Consider the following 22,625-nt stretch of genomic DNA (forward strand, 5'->3'; position numbering starts at 1 on the left):
TTAAGTGACTGCAAAATTTCTTGTATTGTACCAAAAGTTTCATCACTTTTTATCTTCTCCAACAATATAATAAGTTCAGTTCAGATATGTACATAGATGTTGTAAAATCACTTGTGTAGACATGGCAAATGTCAGTGACAGAGTTAGAATGAAAACCTGACAAATCTTTAAGGCCGATTGTGGACAGCACAAGATGTGTTTTATCCAACTAAGCTCTGAAATAATAGCTTCACAAGAAGCAATGGTCAGCGCAAATAAAGTTATTGTTTCATATAAAAAAGACAACATAGAAAAAAAGGTTAAATTCAAATTGTAGTATGATTAATTTTATATGCCATGTTCATTTTATGCCACATAAGTGTCTTCAAGAGATTTTCTTTTGACCCGAGAAGTTTCATGCAATGTTTACATTACTGTCAAAGGCTGCAATTTGGCTTTCTGTTCTCTGAATTTCTTGTCCCTTGAGAGCACCAGCAATGCATTCTGAAAAATGCAAATCATTTAGGGAAGAGTGTAAGTTTTTACCGTTTGACCAAACATTGTAAACATCGCAATTTGATGAAATAAATCAATAATTATTTGAAAATGAGACAAAAAAGTTGTAAAATTGAAGCAGAAAAATGCATAAATATTTATGATTGTTATTAAATTAATAATGATCAAAATGACCAACAGCGGACAGCTCGCAGTATGTTGTTGAATACACGACGGCGACAATCTGCAAAAATCTCAGCATCTCAGAGAGGTCACCGCTACGTCACTGTAGTGACGTTCTGCGAGAGCCTCGAACAACAGTTTTATGCCAGCAAAATGGCGATCTCTGGGTAGTCATGTCGGTTGAAGCTAGAAAAAAGGCAATATTTCAGTGAATTTTAAGCAGATTTCTGGTCGTGGTGAGTCCCTAATAACCAAGTTGTCGAGTGTTGGCAATTAGTAATTTGGATAAACTTTTCGAAATATCGCCGAACAAAGTTGCGACAAGGGTGCTGTCGGGCGTAACATGGACGCTATTCTACGCATTTTCCTATAGCTGTGGTGGCGGGGTTAAAATCATAAAAGTCAAAACCAGCCCGTAAAAGGCAGGAATCCCGTCTGAAAACACCACAGCTATGGACCCAAAGCTAGCATCTTTACTGCTGTTTGCATTCACAAATTTAGAACTCCGTCTGTCTCTGGTATTGTATACACTTTTTGCATCACTATATGACATCATTTGACTGGCGATTCCATAGAAAGATCACGAAATTGTCCATTAGATAACTCCCTGATCACAAGTACACAGCCGATGATACTAAAATCTAACTTCGCGCCGATCAAGCCTCATGACGTTCATGGAAGTGTGATCTATAAATTAATACGCGACTGATAATGTACTCCCGCTTTTGAAACGCTGGAGTTGACTCTACATCTGCGCCAATCCGTTATCTTTCATACTTGATTTAGCATTTAATTTATAAGTTTAATGAAAATGGATATTTTTACCATAGAAAGACACTAAAGAGAGTAAAATTTCTTTCAGCATGAAGAATCAATATCAATGCGCCAACTGAACTTGATGAACCGTGACCTCAGAATGTAAACATGTCGGCTGCTCACGCAATGCCTCGCTCGCTGCTCATAGCTTGCAGGGAAGAGCAAGGTAGCATTTTGTTGGATTTTTGTACAGCGGCTCGGGATGGAGTGCAATCCTAAACCTCAAATTTGTGCTCGGCAATATAACTCTAACGCTGAAACATGGACAAAAGCCTTTACATCAATCCATGTCATCAATAGGCGAGATTTTGTTCACGATGACGGGACACAGACTGTATACAGTGCTGGGCACTGTACGTACGTACCGTATTCTGAAGCATGGCCCTGCTCGGAGGTAGCAGCACATCCTTGTATACCATGGAGGTATGCTTGTACCAACATTGACATTTACTTTACTGTTTCTACAATGAAAAGTTCTCATCTCTCGTTATCACAACTGGAAGTTGTGATATAGGGTTAGTTTCAACCGGTGTCAGACGTCGTCCATTTTCCGTAAACGACAAAAAGTCAAAAACTGCTGAACAGACTGCATTGATATTTGGTACCGATATTCAGACTGGTTCCAAGGTTCCGATTCCGAAAAATGGAGCCAAACGGAGCAGCGGTTAGATAGTTTTGGGAAATTTCTAACCCCCCCCCCTTTTAACTAATTGATTTTAGGGGTCTTTCATATATGTAGTTTTGGAATGTACACCAATCCTGCATTGTGGACTATTTAATGAGTTGTGGAACAGAAATGAGGTTAAGATGAATGTTAGAAATATGCAGGATGGCTGATTCAAAGTATCAGAGATTTTCATGCGCTTTTGGTAATAAAATTGATAAAAAACAACATATTTAATGTTTTAGATTTCTCACATTTGTTATGACCCTTAACATTACAGACTTGATGACATAACTAGCTTCTGGACCTGTTTACTTGCGCATTGATTTAAAGACAAAGATCGTTTTATTTTGTGATAAGGACGTGTGATTTCGTAAAACATAGTCTATTAGCCTGGAAATGTGATTTTTGCGAATATTGTTTACCCCACTGACAACAGTGTGGTTTGAAAATGGCTGGAATTCGCTACTTCGGGACTTTGTTTTGTGTGTGCATTTGGATAAAAAACGTGTATGGTGTGATCAATCCGTTCAGTGAGAGAACAAAGGACTCTTACAACAGCACACAAATTAACCGCAGACCAACTTTGATAAGCCCCTATCACTTTCCCTCCAATCTTCCAATATCCCTTGAAAACTGGAAACTCCGAGGTACTTTGGTCAGAAAACATACACTGTGCCTGCTGTGCTATCTCCATTCGATCTCCCTATGCAAGCTTCTGCATGGATCAAACCATTTTGTGCCAGTTTACAGCTACCTGGCTGTTTGATATCAGTGTATTCAACGAAGCTAATGGCACACTTGTTATATATTACAAAACAATAGGACACTGGAGGTCCCGAGACAGTATGTATTTGTGTATGTATGTATGTACGTACGTACAGTATGTCCGTCAACATCAAAAACACGCAAACAGCTGCACGTTTCAGCTTGGCATTTGGTGTGTGGATGCATCCTGGGCTATAGATGGGATTTTGTTCAAATGAAGTTTGCATTGCCAAAATTATGCAAATGAGCTTACAAAAGGTGAAAATGGTCAAGAATTAATAACTCTAGAACCGCTGTTTTGATTGCTTTGAAAATTCGTGTGCAAGTACCTTAGGTGAACCTTATACAATTTTATGAATATTGTGAAGATATCTTTAATTTTGTATTTTTGCTGAATTTTTTGGTGATTTTTTGCTCACGTGTTGACACACGTGGGCATATGTCGCAGCGATGTCTGTCTGTCTGTGTGTCTGTCTGTCTGTCTGTCTGTCTGTCTGTCTGTCTGTCTGTGTACTCAATATCTCAAAAATGGCTCATCAGATCAGAATCAAATCTGGTACATAGATTCAGTTTGCAAATGGCAAGAACTGATTAGTTTTTGGTGGGTGTGGCTTGCTTACTTTTTGCTCATTTTCATAATTAATGATTTTAGAAAAAACTGATATATATTGACAACGACTGCACACAATTCAATGAGATTCGCTACAAATGTTGATCACACCAAGATATATCAGCTTTGAAAGATATTAAGGGGTGACGTGAAAGATAACTACTAATTTGCATGTTTAATGAAATTTCCTAATTTAATAGGTGTATATATCTGAATTTACTCGATCAAAATTGACGAAACTTGGTATGCATATTGAAGATACTATGATTTAACCTTACTGAAAGTCATTAAGCATTTTTACTTCATCCAAATCCTAATTTGCATATTTAATGAATTTTTGAAATTAATGATTTAAATTTGAAGTTACATGACCGAAATTGATGAAACTTGCTATGTACATTAAAAATACTATGATAAAACATTATTAAATGTTATTCAGCATTTTTACATCAGCCAATTTCCTAATTTGCATATTTTATGAACTTTCCTAATTAGGGGTATTTATCTGAATTGACCGGACCAAAGTTGATGAAACTTGCTATGTACATTAAAGATACTATGATAGAACATTATTGAAAGTCACTGAGCATTTGAACTTTAGCCAATTCCTTATTTGCATATTTAATGAACTTTCATAATCAGGGATATTTATCTGAATTGACCTGACCAAAGTTGATGAAACTTGCTATGTACATTAAAGATACTATGATAGAACATTATTGAAAGTCACTGAGCATTTGAACTTTAGCCAATTCCTTATTTGCATATTTAATGAACTTTCATAATTAGGGATATTTATCTGAATTGACCTGACCAAAGTTGATGAAACTTGCTATGTACATTAAAGATACTATGATAGAACATTATTGAAAGTCACTGAGCATTTGAACTTTAGCCAATTCCTAATTTGCATATTTTATGAACTTTCCTAATTAGGGGTATTTATCTGAATTGACCGGACCAAAGTTGATGAAACTTGCTATGTACATTAAAGATACTATGATAGAACATTATTGAAAGTCACTGAGCATTTGAACTTTAGCCAATTCCTTATTTGCATATTAATGAACTTTCATAATCAGGGATATTTATCTGAATTGACCTGACCAAAGTTGATGAAACTTGCTATGTACATTAAAGATACTATGATAGAACATTATTGAAAGTCACTGAGCATTTGAACTTTAGCCAATTCCTTATTTGCATATTTAATGAACTTTCATAATCAGGGATATTTATCTGAATTGACCTGACCAAAGTTGATGAAACTTGCTATGTACATTAAAGATACTATGATAGAACATTATTGAAAGTCACTGAGCATTTGAACTTTAGCCAATTCCTTATTTGCATATTTAATGAACTTTCATAATCAGGGATATTTATCTGAATTGACCTGACCAAAGTTGATGAAACTTGCTATGTACATTAAAGATACTATGATAGAACATTATTGAAAGTCTCTGAGCATTTGAACTTTAGCCAATTCCTTATTTGCATATTTAATGAATTTTTAGCTCCCATATAATATGCATATGTATATATGCAAATGGGAGGTATTCGTATAAGGTGGAAAAATGTCGTCTGTATGTATGTATGTATGTATGTCCGTCCACATCAAAAACTCCTAAACTGTAGCACCTACTGTCTTAGTATTTGGTGTACAGGTGAACCTAGGGGTGGAGATGTGAATTTGTTCAAATGAACATGTCAGTGCCCAAAATATGCAAATAAGGGGGAAAAAAGGAAAAATCCTGCAAATGGCTAAAACTCAGTAAGCAGTGGTCAGATTTGGTTGAAACTTGGTATGCAGATTTCTTTAGGTATTCTAAAGTATGTGTGCAAAAATTGGGATGAAATTTGCATGTTTGTATTTTTAGGGTATTTTTTCAGTTTTTAGTCAAAAAATCTTGTTCTCTGAAATCGCTCGTCTGATTGCTATGAAACTTCATATTCATGTTCCTCAGAATGACCTCAGTCATGCTTGTACAAATTGTATTGATATTGTCATATTTGTAATTTTGGGGCAATTTTCCCAATTTTTGATATAAAAAATTTTTATCCAAAAACTACTGATTTGATAGCTTCGATATTTGGTATACAGGTATCTAAGATTAATCTCAATATAATGTATTGAAGGTATGTTGAAACTGGCAATTTTTTTTTTTATTTTGGGGCAATTTTTGCCTTTTTTGGTCAAAAATTTTTTCTCCTAAAACTTGTGATCTGGTAGCTTTGATATCTAGTGTACAGGTTCCTAGGATTTATGTTAATTAGATATATTTAAAATTAGGATGAAATCTGCAATTTTGTATTTTGGGGGGCAATTTTTCTCATTTTGGTCAAAAAATTTGTTTCTCAAAATTTACCAGTCTGATTGCTTGATATTCAGTAAACCGGTTCTTAGGGTTTTTGTTAATAAGATATATTGAAATTAAGTTGAAATCCGGAATTTTGAATTTTTGGGGCAACTTTGCGAAACTGTCAGTTTTACTGGGATATCTTTCATTTTGTATTTTAAAGATTTTTTTTGGTAATTTTATACCTACTGGAACTAAGAGTATATAATGTGGTGATTTAGTAAGCATTTGATATGGTTAACTTTATTGGGTGTTGAAATGCGGTAAAAAAATCCTGGCAGATTTTGAAAAAATTCCAAACAAATGCCAATAAAAAATTCAGGCAGAGAAGATTTGATAAAAAGAAAAGGTGGGAGAGTGGGGAAAAAAGAATGTACAATGGATCGGATAAAAAAGATAATGTACCTCATCAATCTTCCAGACACCATCCCTCATCGAATGGTCCACCCCGATGTATTTTTGTGCGCAATTAACCATGCAGTGTATTTTTTTAAGATGTCAAGTTAGGTAAGGATTTGAAAGGAATAGTCAAGTTCACCACAGTTTAACTTTATCTCTTGTGTCATCATCCTTGTGTACTTGGTTAAGTTTGTAAGTTGTTCCAGATGTGGATGCACCAGCTGTTCTGGAAGAAACCAATGTTTACTTTTCCCTGTATAGGGTTTTCTGTGTAATGATTTTATGTTGAAATTTCTCCATTTATCTGGTGTATGGGCAAAGTGTAAACATTGGTTGCATGTTATGTATTTCAGTCCATGTCAAATATTGTAAATGAAAAATCAAGAACAGTTTACTGTGTACTTGTAAAAGATAACATATTTGTCAATACATAAACTGCCTTGCAGATTGATTGTCTTAAAGATTATCACAGAAGTAGAAAAGGAAAAGAAACTAATCAAATTGCTGTAACATATTCACTCTCAGTGCCTATATAGGCCTATACTTAACTATTTTATCATTACATTCAGCTGTTTGTTATATCACTCTCCATGGGCCAAGGCACACTTGGGGTCAATGTCATCACTCTGTGCCAGTCTGTGTATGTCAGTCTGTCTGTACATGTATGTCCATGTTTCATACAATTGTTAACTTTATTGATAACTATGTGGGAGCGAACAGTGATGTTGTCACTATTTTTGAAGTTAGGGATATATATTTGAATTTACATGACCAAAATTGATGAAAATTGCTATGTACATTAAAGATACTATTATGTAGGCTAACATTATAAAGCATTTTTGCTTCAGCCAATTCCTAATGTGTATATTTAATGAACTTTCCTAATTAGGGATACATACTTTATGATTTATTTGATCAAAGTTGGCATAACATGCTATGTATATTGATGATTATACCAGGTTATACCAATATTGAAAGTCATTTCGCACTTAAGTTTTCATGTCAGCTAATTAATAGTTTGCATATCTAATGAGCTTTCAAAGTTTGGAATATATAGTTTGAAGGACTTGACCAAAGGCAATTACACTTGCTATATAAAGTGGTGATACAGTGACAGCAGTCAAAGAAATTAATTATTTCTATTTCAGCTAATTGCGTATTTGAATACTTAATGACCGATAGAGTGTAATCTGTGGTGAATATTGTTCATTATGTTGATCATAATACTTTCAATGAAGTTGCAAACATGTGGCAAAGGTTCAAATTTACACATAACTGCAATATACATGTACAATGAAACACGTGAGCATTTACAGTTCATATCTGGTTCTCATTTTCAGTAAAAATTCTTCTCTGAAACTGCCAGCCCAATCGCTTTCAAATTTGGGTTGGATCTTTGCGCAGGTGTTACTCTTCTAATTTGTTGAAATTATGGCAAAATTTGGAAAATTACTATTTTGGAGCAATTTTGTCATTTTTGGTCAAAAAATTTTAAACAGTATTTTCTTTTTAAAACCCCTGGACAGGCAGCTTTTATATTTGGTACACAGATGTACAGAGATGACAATAGTTAGATATGTGGAAATTGTCCTGAAATATACAAATTTGTATTTTTAAGACAATATTGTCATTTTTGGTCAAGAAAACTTGTTCTCAAAATAACTTGTTTGATAGCTTTGTAATTTGGTATAAAGTCCCGAGGGATGTTATTAGATAAATTTTCTGCTCAAAGTGATGGGAACCCCCTATATTTGTATAGTTTAGGTAATTTTCTCAGTTTGTGACCTTAAATGACCTACACCAACCCAGGATATATTATGAGACAGTTTTGAAGGCTGTGAACATAATTTTGTCATATTTAGTATCAATTTGTAGGAAAACTTGATTGAGAAAACAAAGCTGAGGTAAATTTTTTCATTGCGGACCAATTTTTGCAACTTTTCTATGTAAGACATACAAGAACTGATGAGAAATTTGGATCCAGGATAATTCCAGATGTTGTAATCACTGCCCACAGCGGAAGGAATTTCACTATCTGTAACTAACTTAAGTGCTATTTACATTAGAATAATAACGCTCATCCATTAATACCAAGGGATGGAACATTTGATATTCAGGAGGGGGTAGGGTCTAGAAGATTGATGAGTTAGCATTACATTTTTACCAGATCCCTTGTACATTTTTCTACACCCACCTTTTCTTTTTATTGAGCCTTCTCTGTCTATTTTTTGTTGTTGACATTTGCTTATGCGTTTAGAATCTGCTTGTCCCATTGCTATTGGAGTCGATATGCATGTTTCCAAAGATGACCTCCAGTACCTACCTTTCAGACCTTATTTGCTTTTGTCATTCTTGTTTTTCCTGGTTTAAATATTTCTCAAATAGACCAGTTCAAACTGAATGTGAGCACAGTGTCCTTGACGGTATTTTTTACAAAATACTACCTGCTTGATTTTTTAATACTGTTCAGTGTTTATATATTGAATAAAATTTGTTTACAGTTAAAATCCATTCTTGTCCCATGTCACTTTTTCCCCAGCTGTCAGCTACAAATACCAGGTGGTTATTCTTTACATTTGAAGTGCAGGCACAATCAACAACTTCTCCTCTACATGTATGTCAGTATGTAGAGCTAACCCATTCAAACTCCCATATGGCCAAGAGTATATGTGCCAGTGAAAACTCTTCTTATAGGTTTGAGATTGTCTGTCTTTAAGTTTGTCTGTATGTATATGATATGATTGTGTGGGTGTGTGTACTGACAAACTCCAAACCCACAGCAACTACCCATTCAGTATTTCATGTACAGGTGTACCCAGAGATAGAGTAGTTTCACAATGTGCCAGTTGTGATCAAGTGACATTGGCGCTATTTTTATTTTTATGGTACAGATTTGCAGTAGCAAAAGTCTTCAACGCTTCCTTACAGACGATCAGACACACATTTCGTTCAGAACTGCTTGCATTTTGGTATCATTCACAGAAAATACAGAGTTTAACTTGCAAGACAGACAAGTCCCTGTTTTAAAAATTTGTTTTCCTAAAAATTCAGCTGTCAATCCAACCATGATTTACCCAACCAGATTGTCACTTTCACCAGCCGAACTGTGCTTTAAAAGCTGTTCATTGTCTACCAGTTATAATAATTTAAAAAAGTGGATTGTCTGTTATAAAAATACATAAATATGAAATATAAATGAAAGGTCAGTTTTGTTTTCTTGAGTATGAACTATCATGAACTCCAGTGGTTCACTGTACTTCCTGGGAATGCAATAGTTGGCAATATGTCCAGCATGTGTTGCTGCATATTTACAGCAATAACCTTGTTTGCAGCAAATTTGCAGCAACTTAGCCGTTTACTGCAAATTTGCAGCAACTTAGCCGTTTACTGCAAATTTGCTGCAAACTGATTTAAGGGTTTGCCGGAGGGTCATAGCTAGCTGTAAACTTCTGCAAGCTACCGTATGCTTGCTGTAGATTTGCAGTAGAAATAATCTTTAGCAAGGGAAAATATTCAAATTTTATTTCATTTGAAAACCAGGTGCAAAGCAGTCATCTACATGTAATCAGAGTCAAATTCCATTTAATTTCCCAGGCATTCCCAAATGGTCAAATTCAATTTCATTCACAAACCAGGCACAAACTGGTCATAAAAAATGAAGAAATTCAATTTCATTTGCAATCCAGGCATAAACTGGGCATAAATGTTGGTTAAGAAAAATTAAGTCATAATGCGGGTCGCTTTCCAGTCATAAAAGTTGGTTAAAAAAACTAAGACCTAATGCTGGTCGCGTTCTGGTCAAAAACGTGCAGTTTAGGCCAGGAAGAAAAAATAAATTGTTCATCGGAATCGCCGCTTCTACTTTGGCATATTTGGAATTTTTTTTTTTTTGATTCCGGCAAATTCTTACTTCCGCATTACAAATATTTTTAGTACTGCCGCTGGTGGCGCCCTACACTGTGTCGGGTTTTCGCGGGCACGGGATCATTCTTCTGAATGAGACTTCATTCGTGTTCGGACTTAGTTGACCGCCAACACGTTGTTGTTACGTCTGAATTTGGCGAATCACGACGCAAAGTGGGTCGATTTGGCCAGAAATTTGCTCGTTTTGTAAAGGTTAGTACATGTCACATGAGTATTAATTTGATCGCCAACATTCGACGTGATGGCCAACAGTTAGTTCCAGAGACGCTATTCAGTGCAGTGTTTGTCCTGATATTACGTTCGGCGAATTGTTCAACAAGATCGTGACAGCAGATGGACGGTGCATCCGATTGAATGAAAATTGCATCGAAAGTATAAAAATTTACGGCAATGACAAAACACATGGTTGCGTCGATGTTAAAGTACGATCTGAATGATGACTGTATAACTTCACTCCGATCACAGTACAGTGTTGTTAGACCATTATCATGTAAAATGTGTATATATAGACAGTGGTAAAGAGGCCAAAACATGGGGCCAAAGTAAAGTGAAAAAACTCAGATGCTAGGTCCCACCAGAACAATATTAAAGGACAATACTGAATTGTTGAATTTCAGTGATTTGCTGTACATTTCAGTTTTATTCTGAGAGAATGTTGAAATGCTCAGAATATGTTGTGCAAACACTAACTGTGAATGTAATGGCCTATGTTATTGTTGGGAAATATAGTATTGAATTCAGTTGCCAGTATCAGTGTTTCTTGTCTGAGATATTTCTGGTGAAAAGGGAAACAATTATCTTGCCTTGTCTGCATCTGTGCAAAAATGCCACCCCGTTTACCTTCGGCCTAAAAAAAATAAAAAAAAATTTTTTCGCTCGCCGCTCCTGGGACTTGGTCCAAATAATCCGATGAACAAGATTTTTTTTTTCTCTGGCCTTACGGTCACTTGTGTTTGCTTAAAAATCAAAGTAAACACTAAAACAGGCACTTTCCAGGCACTGAAAAGGGGCACCAGGCACAAACCAGACACAAACCAGGCACAAACTAGGCACATACCAGGCACTTTCCGGTCAACAGATTTGGTAAGGGGAATGAGCCATAAAATACTCATATTTTTAATGTCATCTGGAAAGCCACAAATAGCTGTAAAAAAAAGCCATTAAATCTCAAAATTTTCTAGGTGAGGCCCGCTAAAACCCCCTTCGAGAGGGGAGCACATCCCCCCTCTTGAACTCTTCCCCTTGCTGATGACCTTCAGTCATCAGCCGCAGTAACCTTTGGTCGCTGCCTAAACTAGCGACCCGATAAATGCTTTCAGCGTGTTGATAAAAATGTAATAAAAGCCCTGAGGGTATATCAAGGCATAATGTACCTTTGGTGGTAGTATGGCTTCTACTAATGCTGATTATCTCAGCTTGGCGAGTGGAACAACGTCACTCTCCAGGGCACCATCATATGCCTATCTTCCAGTCTTTCACACATCTGTCACTTCAATTCTGCTTCCAGCAGTGCTAAGTTGTGAATCTGAGCAAATTCCATGGCTTACCAGGTCAAACTCGTGTACAGCATGTCTACTATCAGACGGAATGCTCTTGATGAAAGTATCTTTACCAGCTTGCCTTCTGCTGGTATATGTTGTCAGGTCCCCTCATGTAAAACTAGCCATGTCAAACAACCGAAAAATTGTTCTGTCGAGTGAATTTCACATAAAAAGTCCCAACTTTAAAGGCATATTTTTCCTAAATAAATTATGTTTTTTTCACTTTTGATACTTCATTTTGATTGTCATAAACTTTTTCTTTCATTTGTAAAGAAATAAAATCGAAAAAATAAAACTAATAAAAAGTTGTAAAAACTTGAAAATTGGGTTTCGTCCTCTTGCGCGGATCGCCAGAAAAGGGTGATTTTGCAACCCCTATATTAAATGGAACATTCCACTGAAACGTATGGGCCGATTTCAATGTATGACCCCTTGTTGGAAACGTCAGTAATTTTCTAATGCGTCAGAGCCCCAATGTTGCGATATTCACATGTTGTCATCGTTTGAAATTGAAAGAAGAACTTTGATCGAAAATCTCAACCTCAAGACAGCAAAATTTTGTATGAGTAGCTATCTGATGATAAAATTTAGTGTATATTTAGTAAGATTCGAAGGTTTCATGAAATTTTGTTGAGCGGTTTCGATGGAAATTGATCGACAAATACGTTGAGCGTCTTCGAGAGGTAGCATGAGTGCCACTATCGACATTTCCGCTGCAAAAATTTTAGCCCATGGGCCTTTGTTTGCCGTGTTGGCTGTCGACATAGCTGCAATAATTGTAGTCCACGTGTCTTTGTTTTGCCGTGTTGGCTATTCAGCCACTGGCATGGCCTGGGCTGAATAGCCTACATGGTAAACAAAGGCACGTGGGCTACAGTTATTGCAGCTACCGACATTGTGACTTGAGTGAGGCCAGTGTGTACGCTATCGCGTACTGCGTAGACAGTTTGGATGAGTGTATATTCGCGTAAAAACAAAAATATTTACTCGTAGTTTTTTAAAGTTTGAAACCACTGTGATTCAGGATTTACTTCAGAAGATGCTTTAAAAATGGAACTTGTAATTTTTTTCTGAACGAATGGACTATATGGCTTTATTGTTAACAAATGCTAATAAACATCGGGTGGCAGCGCGCAGTACAAAACGAACAAACTTTGATGGGAATTTTTGACCTCAAGACAGCAAAATTGGGGGTAACTGACTTTCTGATGATAAAGTTTAGTTCATAATTAGTAAGATTGTGAAGTGTCATGAAAATTTGACAAGCGATTTTGATGGAAATTGATCGACGAGTGCGTTGAGTCAATTAGAAGCCCGAGCGCCACTGACGTTATGACCGAGCAAGGCCGGGTACGTGTGCTCATAGATTGTATATATTCACGTAAAACAAAGTATTTACTCATATCCTTGGAAAGTTTGAAACCACTGCGATTCAGAATTTACTTCAGAAGATGCTTTGGGACTGGTAAATTTTCGTAAACTGAACAAAATGTTACTTTCTTTAATTTTAACAAATGCAAACAAATTTTAGTGGCAGAATGCATACATCGCACACCATGAATGGTTTTTATGGGCTAGTCTGGCACCAATGATTGTAGTTACCCATTTAGCTGACATATTGCTAATTACAGAAACTTACAATGAATGTAATAATTTGCATAAATTAGCATACCTGAAAGGCTGATCAGGGAAACTACATAGGATATGGTCAGACATCATTTTGAATGATTTCATTGAATTCAGCATGTTTGAAAACCTACAAATTGAAAATTCTCTGTCTCTATGTGGAAGAATAATCGAGATATTTAATTTTTGCATATTTAATTAGGTGGACTTAGTTTTAAGCTACTATAGACTATAGTCTATAGAAGCTATTGGGATGGGTATCCGTCAGGCGTCCGTCGTCAGTCTGTATGTATTTATGTATGTATATATGTCCGTTTGTGAGGCGTCTGTCCACTCAAATATCTTGAGAACCGCAGTACTTACTGATTTGATATTTGTTGTGTAGATGAAAAATATGATTTTGAGAAACTAGTTTTTTTAATTTTTTGATATTGTTGAAAATAGGAAAATTAATGCCAAAAAAGGTGTTTTTTGGTAAAAAATCTTCTTCTTCATAACCGCTGGTCAGACAGCTTTGTTATTTGGTATACAGGTCCCTAGGGATAACCCAACTTAGATTTGTTCAAATTGTGATGAAATATGCAAATGTGGATTTTTAAGGAATTTTTTTGTCATTTTTGGTCAAATTTGACTTACATTGTATGTAATTCTTGTACTGTATAAACCCTATCAATTCACCCAGAAAAAAATAATTAATATGATTTTAAATAAATGAATTAATTAGGAAATCATCAAAGCCAAAATAATTTGTGTGTGGAATTATCAGAAAGTTCAACTTTTTTTGACAGTTCATAGTGAAATGCTTACCATCTTGGAAGATTAAAACATGTAAAGGCAACTTTCCTGTATCCCAACTTTGATATATTCTGAACCGTCATTTATTGTGCTCTGTATGTTATCTAAAAGAAATTGCTCATAATAGTTTGTCATGATAGGGTGGTCAAATAAATAGAGATAGAGAAAGTTCTACTTTCCATTTATGGTTGACTTGGTAAGGATAAAATAAAATTACTTTTTGAGGAAAAAGAGAGAGTGGTCAATTAAAAGAGTGGTCAAAGTGATAGGGTTTTTATGGTAAAGCTGGGCTGTAAGATTCCTCATGTGCTATTTATAGCAATTATGCAATCTGTGTAAACAGTGCAATGAAAGTGTTACATGATTCCTTATAATGCTTTTGATGACCTTGAACTTCTCAAGTTTCAAACATTTGTCTCTTCAGTGTGCTTTCTATGAGTACGTACAGTCTCAACTTATTTAACAGAACTTACTTACGATGTTAATTTGAAAGTTAAAATGTGCTTGGTTAATAGGATGAAAATACTGATATTAGTCCCCACGGACACCGTCCGGGGGGACTTATAGGTTTGGTCATGTCCGTGCGTGCGTGCGTGCGTGCGTGGGTGTGTGCGTCCGTCCGTCCGTTCACACAGATATCTCAGAGATGCAAGAAGCGATTTCATTCAAACTTGGTACAAGGATTACTTCATATGTCATACAGATGCACGTCGATTTGTTTTGGGATACGATCCAATATGGCCGCCAGGCGGCCATTTTATTACGATTTTTTCATGTACAGAGCCATAACTCAGACATGTTTCAACCAATTTTATTCAAACTTGGTACAAGGACATTGACCAATGTCATAGATATGCACGTCAATTTTTTTGGTGATACGATCCAATATGGCCGCCAGGCGGCCATTTTATTATGATTTTTTCATGTACAGAGCCACAACTCAGACATGTTTCAACCGATTTTATTCAACATTGCTACAAGGACATTGACCAATTTCATAGATATGCACGTCGATTTGTTTTGTGATACAATCCAATATGGCCGCTAGGCGGCCATTTTATTACAATTTTTTCATATACAGAGGCATAACTCAGGCATATCTCAACCGATTTTATTCAAAGTTGGTACAAGGACATTGACCAATGTCATAGATATGCACGTCAATTTGTTTTGTGATACAATCCAATATGGCTGCTGTGTGGTCATTTTGTTACGATTTTTTCATATACAGAGGCATAACTCAGGCATATCTCAACTGATTTTATTCAAAGTTGGTACAAGGACATTGACCTATGTCATACATATGTACGTTGATTTTTTATGTGATACGATCCAATATGTTTGCTAGGCAGCCATTTTATTACGATGTTTTCATGTACAGAGCCATAACTCAGACATATTTCCACCAGTATCATTCAAAGTTGACATTGACCTATTTCATACATATGCTCGTCAATTTGTTTCACGTCATGTAGCAGTAACATGTCAATTATTGAAGTTTCATAAGTAGGCTGATATGTCAAGAAATATGTACCGGTACTGCATCAAATTCATGAAACTTTTTACAGATGTTAACCGATGTTAAGCTCACATTGCTTTAACATTGAAAAAGACATTTATCAGTGTCATTTTAATTAATTTGTAATTGCATAAGTAATGAACTTTCCTAATTAGGGTGATATAGCCACAAATTAATACAACGTCAAATGTGATGAAACTTGATACAGAAGTTGATCTCATAGTGTTGTAAATACTGCATCAAACTTTATGAAATATGGTACCAGTGATAATCTGTTAAGTGTTAGAATTGTATGCAAAAATGTTTTGCAACATCCTGTTGATTAATTCCTAGTTGACTCATTTTATGAACTTTAGGATGGTGGCTTACATTGGTTTTATATTTTCATCACCATGGAACTCATTCTTGGCCATTGAGCGCCATCTGTATCAAAGTATTTTTATCACAGACCTAATTAATGAAGAGGACTCTATCCTCTCTGATTACATGTAATCAAAGTACCCATTATTAACAAGTGGGGACTGTGTCATCAACGATGACTTGTTAAAAGATAAGATAACCAGCTCAAGATTCTTTATAACCTGACAGATATGCTGTTTTTTTATGACGTAAATCTTGATTAAAGAAAGGCTTGTTTACTTTAATTCTTTAATTAGAATGTAATTAACTCTCGTTTATTAGCTACTATAGACTAATATAGTCTATAGAAGCTATTGGGATGGGTATCCGTCCAGCGTCCACCGTCAGTCTGTATGTAATGTATGTATGTCCGTTTGTGAGGCGTCGGTCAACTCAAATATCTTGAGAGCTACAGTACTTACTGATTTGATATTTGTTGGATGGATAAAATACGATTTTGAGAAACTATTTTTATTAATTTTTTGATATTGTTGAAAATAGGCAAATTGGTGCCAAAGAAGGCGTTTTTGGTAAAAAATCCTCTTCTTCATAACCACTGGTCAGACAGCTTTGTTATTTGGTATACAGGTCCCTAGGGATAACCCAACTTAGATTTGTTAAAATAGTGATGAAATATGCAAATGTGTATTTTTAAGGAATTTTTTTCCATTTTTGGTCAGGCCATCCTGAAATGAGCTATTAAAGATATCCACCTTCTTCATCAATACATGTGTCAGAAAAGGTTATTCTCTAAATAACACAGCAGAGCTCTGTCAACTGTTGAGTCGCTTGTTTTTTCAAAACCGCTGGTCAGACAGCTTTAATATTTGGTTTACAAGTCCCTAGGATGACCTTAGGGTGATAATTTCATACAGTCAGGAAATACTTAATTTTGTATCCGTGTCTATAGTAGCTTCAGGGACTTTGGCCCTATGTTTACTATTTTTCTGTGAACGCACTGTTTTTACGGTCGGTGAAATTAGATAATATTCAAATTTTAACCGCATATAATTTGTAGTTGAATACGCTTTTTCAGAGTGAATGGCCACAGTTGGTTTCAAAAGGAATATTGCAACAGGTTTTAAGCTTTCATAAAAGTTATTTATGTATTATTTCTGATATATTGACATCAAAACTTCATTAAAATTAAAAACGTCAAAAACTTTTTTTGAACGGCAGAAAAAAATATGAAAATTTATCATTTTAAAAATCTGTATCTCCGGAACTACTCATCCAATCTTGATCATTCAAGGCTTGTTTTGTTTCCCTCAGTGAGATCTTTAGATTGAAGTACTTTCCAATTCTCTTTTCCCAATATTTAAAATTGGCCTGACATGGCTAGTAAAACATGCAGTGATGATGTTATATCACTTGCTACTGTCCACAGTCAAACTATATGTCAGTATTATCAAACCAACCTCATGAACTCCCATGAGGTGCATGACTTATAAAATGAGAAGGCAAAAGTACCCTTCAGTAAATCCACCTAAGGTGTGTGATGGGCAGTGGTGATGCCGTCGTGTTCAGTCAATCAATGTTTATTAAAAGTGATCTTATTCATGGTCAGTGCTACATGTCACAAAAATTGTCAGTGCTATATGTCACAAAAATTGTCAGTGTTACATGTCACAATAATTGTCAGTGGTACATGTCACAAAAATTGTTAGTGCCACATGTCACAATAATTGTCAGTGCTACATGTCACAAAAATTGTCAGTGCTACTTGTCACGTGACAATAAATGTCAGTACTGCATATCACAATAATTGTCAGTGCTACATTGTCACAAAAATTGTCAGTGCTACATGTCACAATAATTGTCAGTGCTAAATGTCACATTAATTGTCAGTGGTACTTGTCACATTTTGTCAGTGCTACATGTCACAATAATTGTCAGTGCTAAATGTCACAAAAATTGTCAGTGCTGCATGTCACAATAATTGTCAGTGCTGCATGTCACAAAAATTGTCCGTGCTACATGTCACAATAATTGTCAGTGCTACTTGTCACAATAATTGTCAGTACTGCTTCATGTCACAATAATACATTTCAGTACTGCTACATGTCACAATAATTGTCAGTGCTACATTTCACAGTAATTGTCAACTGTTGACATTAACATATCTCACTCAAAAATAATAATATTTTATTGCATCATATTAATGACAAGGATTTTTTCAATAGGTGTGATGGAAATGTATAAATTCCATGGAAACAGTGTCTTTGGAGAAGAAGATGAAGAGGTACGTATGTACAGGACTAAAGTTAGAATGCAATTCCTTGATAGATCATGAGACTTGTAGGGGTAGGGGCTTATTTTGAAGCTCGTGAGTAACTTAAGTTTTCAACCCCTTATTTTTTAGCTCCGCTGTCAACAACCCGGAGCTTATCAAATAGGTTGATTTTTTGTCGTTGTCCATCATCGTCCATCATCGTCGTGTTCCGTCGTCGTCGTCCGTCAACAATAGCCTTCTCCTCTGAAACCGCAAGTCCAATTGCCTTGAAATTTTGTATGCAGTTCACTTAGGGTGACCTCACTTAAGTTTGTTCAAATCGTGGTGAAATTTGCATATTTGTATTTTTGGGGCATTTTTTGCTGTTTTTGTTAAAAAAAATTTCTTCTCTGAATTGCTTGTCCGATTGCTTTGAAATTTGATGTGCAGTTTACTTAGGGTGACTTCAGTCAGATTTGTTCAAATCGTGGTGAAATTTGCATATTTGTATTTTTAAGGCAATTTTTGTCGTTTTGGTTAAAAAAATCTTTAAACATCTTGTTCTTCAAAACTACCGTCAGACAGCTTTGATATTTGGTACATAGGTCCCTTATAGGGATGATGTATTTCAAATTTGTACAAATTGTGCAGAAATATTCAAATTTGCATTTTTAAGGCAATTTTTGCCATTTTTGGTCAAAAAATGTATTTCTCAAAAAGTACTGGTCTGATAGATTTGAAATTTGGTATACAGGTTCCAATAGATGAACTAAGTAATATGTATTGAATTTCTGTTGAAATCTGTAATTTTGTATTTTTAGGGCATTTTTTGCCATTTTTGGTCAAATAATGTGCATTTCCAAAACTACTTATCTGATAGCTTTGAAATGTGATATACAGGTTCCTATAAATGAACTAAATTGTGAAATCTGCAATTTTGTATTTTTGGGCAATTTTTGCCATTTTTGGTCAAAAAACGTGTTTCTCAAAAAGTACTGGTCTGATAGCCTTGAAATTCTATATCAGGTTCCTACAGATAAACTAAATAATATTTATTGAAATTATGATGAAATCTGTAATTTTGAGTTTTTGGGGCAATTTTTTCCATTTTTGGTCAAAAATTTTTTTCTCAAAAAATACTGGTCTACTAGCTTTGAAATTTGGTATACAGGTTCCTACAGATGAACTAAATGTGATATTTTGAAATTATGATGAAATCTGCAATTTTGTATTTTGGGGCAATTTTTGCCATTTTTGGTCAAAAAATGTGTTTCTCAAAAATTGCAAGTTGATAGCTTTGATATTTGGTATACAGTTTCCAAGGTATTATTGTAATATATGATGTATTAAAATTATGGTGAAATCTGCAATTTTCATTTTGGGGGCAATTTTTGCCATTTTTTGGTCAGAAAATTTTATTCTCAAAAAACTACTCGTGAGATAGCTTTGGTTGACATGTTCTTAGGGATGATCAGATGTGATATATTCAAATTATGATGAAATCTTCAATTGTGTATTTTTGCAGCTATTTTAGCCTCTTTTTTCTGGTCACTGAAATGAGCTATCAAAGATTTCCACCTTTTTCATCAACATGTGTCAAAAATAGTTATTCTCTACATAAACACAGCGGAGCTATATCGGCCGCTAGGTCGCTTGTTTGAAAATTGAAAATGAAATTTTCCCGTTGAGTGAACACACTGATGTGGCATATTGAATTTCAAGTGTCTATCAACATTAGGTTATGAGATATGCATATGTATATCCAAGTGGGAGGTATTCTTATAAGGTGGCAAAATGGCATCTGCGTGTATGTGTGTATGTATGTATGTATGTATGTCTGTTAGTCCATCCAGATCAAAAACTCCTAAACCGCTACAGCTGCAGTCTTAGTATATGGTGTACAGGTGCACATAGGGGTGGAGATGTGAATTCGTTCAAATGAACACGTTAGTGCCAAAAATATGCAAATGAGGGGAAAAAAGGAAAAATCCTGCAAATGGCTAAAACTCAGTAAGCATTGGTCAGATTAGGTTGAAACTTAGTATGCAGATTCCTTTGGGTATCCTAAATTATGTGTGTACAAAATTAGGTAAAAATTGGCATGTTTGTATTTTAAGGGTATTTTTTCCGTTTTTAGTCAAAAAATCTTGTTCCCTGAAGTCACTGGTCTGATCACTCTGAAAGTTGATATTCATGTTCCTCAGGATGACCTCAGTTAAGTTTGTACAAATTGTATTGATATTATCATATTTGTAATTTGGGGGCAATTTTCCCATTTTGTGGTCAAAAATTTTGTTAACCAAAAAAGTTCTGATCTGATAACTTTGATATTTGGTTGATATGTATCTAAGCTCTTAAGGAAAGGACATCTTATCTGAACTATACCAGGGCAGCACACCAAGGAGAGATTTCTGACGTGTTTGTAGTGATGTGTACCAACCTACAGTGGTATTTGTACTGCCTTTCTCTAGAAGAAGCTGGTGTTATTGTAGCCTGTGAGATTAATCTTGATATAATGTATTGAAGTTAAGTTGAAACTGGTAAGGTTGAAACTGGCAATTTTTTAGCTACTATAGACTATAGTCTATAGAAGCTATTGGGATGGGTATCCGTCCGGCGTCCGTCATCAGTCTGTATGTATGTATGTATTGTGTATGTATGTATGTATGTATGTCCGTTTGTGAGGCGTCCGTCCACTCAAATATCTTGAGAACCGCAGTACTTACTGATTTGATATTTGTTGTTTAGATGAAAAATATGATTTTGAGAAACTTTTTTTTTTTAATTTTTTGATATTGTTGAAAATAGGCAAATTAATGCCAAAAAAGGTGTTTTTGGTAAAAAATCTTCTTCTTCATAACCGCTGGTCAGACAGCTTTGTTATTTGGTATACAGGTCCCTAGGGATAACCCAACTTAGATTTGTTCAAATCGTGATGAAATATGCGAATGTGTATTTTTAAGGAATTTTTTTGTCATATTTGGTCAAAGTTTGACTTACATTGTATGTAATTCTTGTACTGTATAAACCCTATCAATTCACCCTGAAAAAAAATAATTAATATGATTTTAAATAATTGAATTAATTAGGAAATCATCAAAGCCAAAATAAATTTAGTGTGGAATTATCAGAAAGTTCAAAGGCAACTTTCCTGAATCTCAACTTTGATATATTTTGAACCACCATTTATGTTATCTAAAAGAAACTGCTCACAATAGTTTGTCATGATAGGGTGGTCAAATAAATAGAGATAGAGAAAGTTCTAATTTCCATTTATGGTTGACTTGGTAAGGACAAAATAAGATTACTTTTTGAGGAAAAAAATAGAGTGGTCAATTAAAAGAGTGGTCAAAGTGATAGGGTTTTTATGGTAAAGCTGGGCTGTAAGATTCCTCGTGCTATTTTTAGCAATTATGCAATCTGTGTAAACAGTGCAATGAAAGTGTAACATGATTCCTTATAATGCTTTTGATGACCTTGAACTTCTTAAGTTTCTAACATTTGTCTCTTCAGTGTGCTTTCTCTGAGTAGTACAGTCTCAACTTATTCAACAGAACTTACTTACAATGTTAATTTGAAAGTTAAAATGTGCTTGGTTAATAGGATGAAAATACTGATATTAAAAGATAACCAGCGCAAGATTCTTTATAACCTGACAGATATGCTGTTTTTTTATGACGTAAATCTTGATTCAAGCAAGTCTTGTTTACTTTAATTAGAATGTAATTAACTCTCGTTTATTTGCTATAATAGACTAATATAGTCTGATGAAATATGCAAATCTGTATTTTTACGGAAGTTTTTTCCATTTTTGGTCAGGCCATCCTGAAATGAGCTATCAAAGATATCCACCTTCTTCATCAATACATGTGTCATCAAAGGTTATTCTCTACATAACACAGCAGAGCTCTGTCAACTGTTGAGTCGCTTGTTTTTTCAAAACCGCAGGTCAGACAGCTTTAATATTTGGTTTACATGTCCCTAGGATGACCTTAGTGAGATAATTTCATACAGTCAGGAAATACTTAATTTTGTATCCATGTCTATAGTAGCTTCAGAGACTTTGGCCCTCTGTTTTATTTCTGGGGCAAGTTTTGCCTCTTTTGGTCAAAATTTTTTTTCTCCTAAAACTACTAATCTGGTAGCTTTGATATTTACTCTACAGGTTCCTAGGGTTTATGTTAATGAGATATATTGAAATTAGGTTGAAATCTGGAATTTTGAACTTTGGTGGGCAACTTTGCGAAACTGTCAATTTTACAGGGATATCTTTCATTTTGTATTTTTAGGATTTTTTATGGTAATTTTATACCTACTGGAACTAAGAGTATATAA

At 35.0% G+C, this 22,625-nt stretch overlaps 1 protein-coding gene across 11 annotated transcripts in view; it reads left to right on the plus strand.

Annotated features, from left to right (window-relative positions):
- LOC139132396 (probable 3',5'-cyclic phosphodiesterase pde-5) overlaps window positions 1-22,625 on the plus strand; it is a 243,066-nt gene that overhangs the window by 120,583 nt on the left and 99,858 nt on the right. For all 11 annotated transcript variants that reach the window (XR_011552272.1, XM_070698733.1, XM_070698724.1 and 8 more), the window contains one exon: window positions 18,262-18,320. Coding sequence is in view for 10 of the 11 variants with exons in the window: in XM_070698733.1 (XP_070554834.1) it covers window positions 18,262-18,320 (59 nt within the window). In the remaining variant the exon portion in view is untranslated. The remainder of the gene's footprint in view (window positions 1-18,261; window positions 18,321-22,625) is intronic.

Source organism: Ptychodera flava, chromosome 5, assembly GCF_041260155.1.
Source record: "Ptychodera flava strain L36383 chromosome 5, AS_Pfla_20210202, whole genome shotgun sequence".
NCBI lineage: Eukaryota > Metazoa > Hemichordata > Enteropneusta > Ptychoderidae > Ptychodera > Ptychodera flava.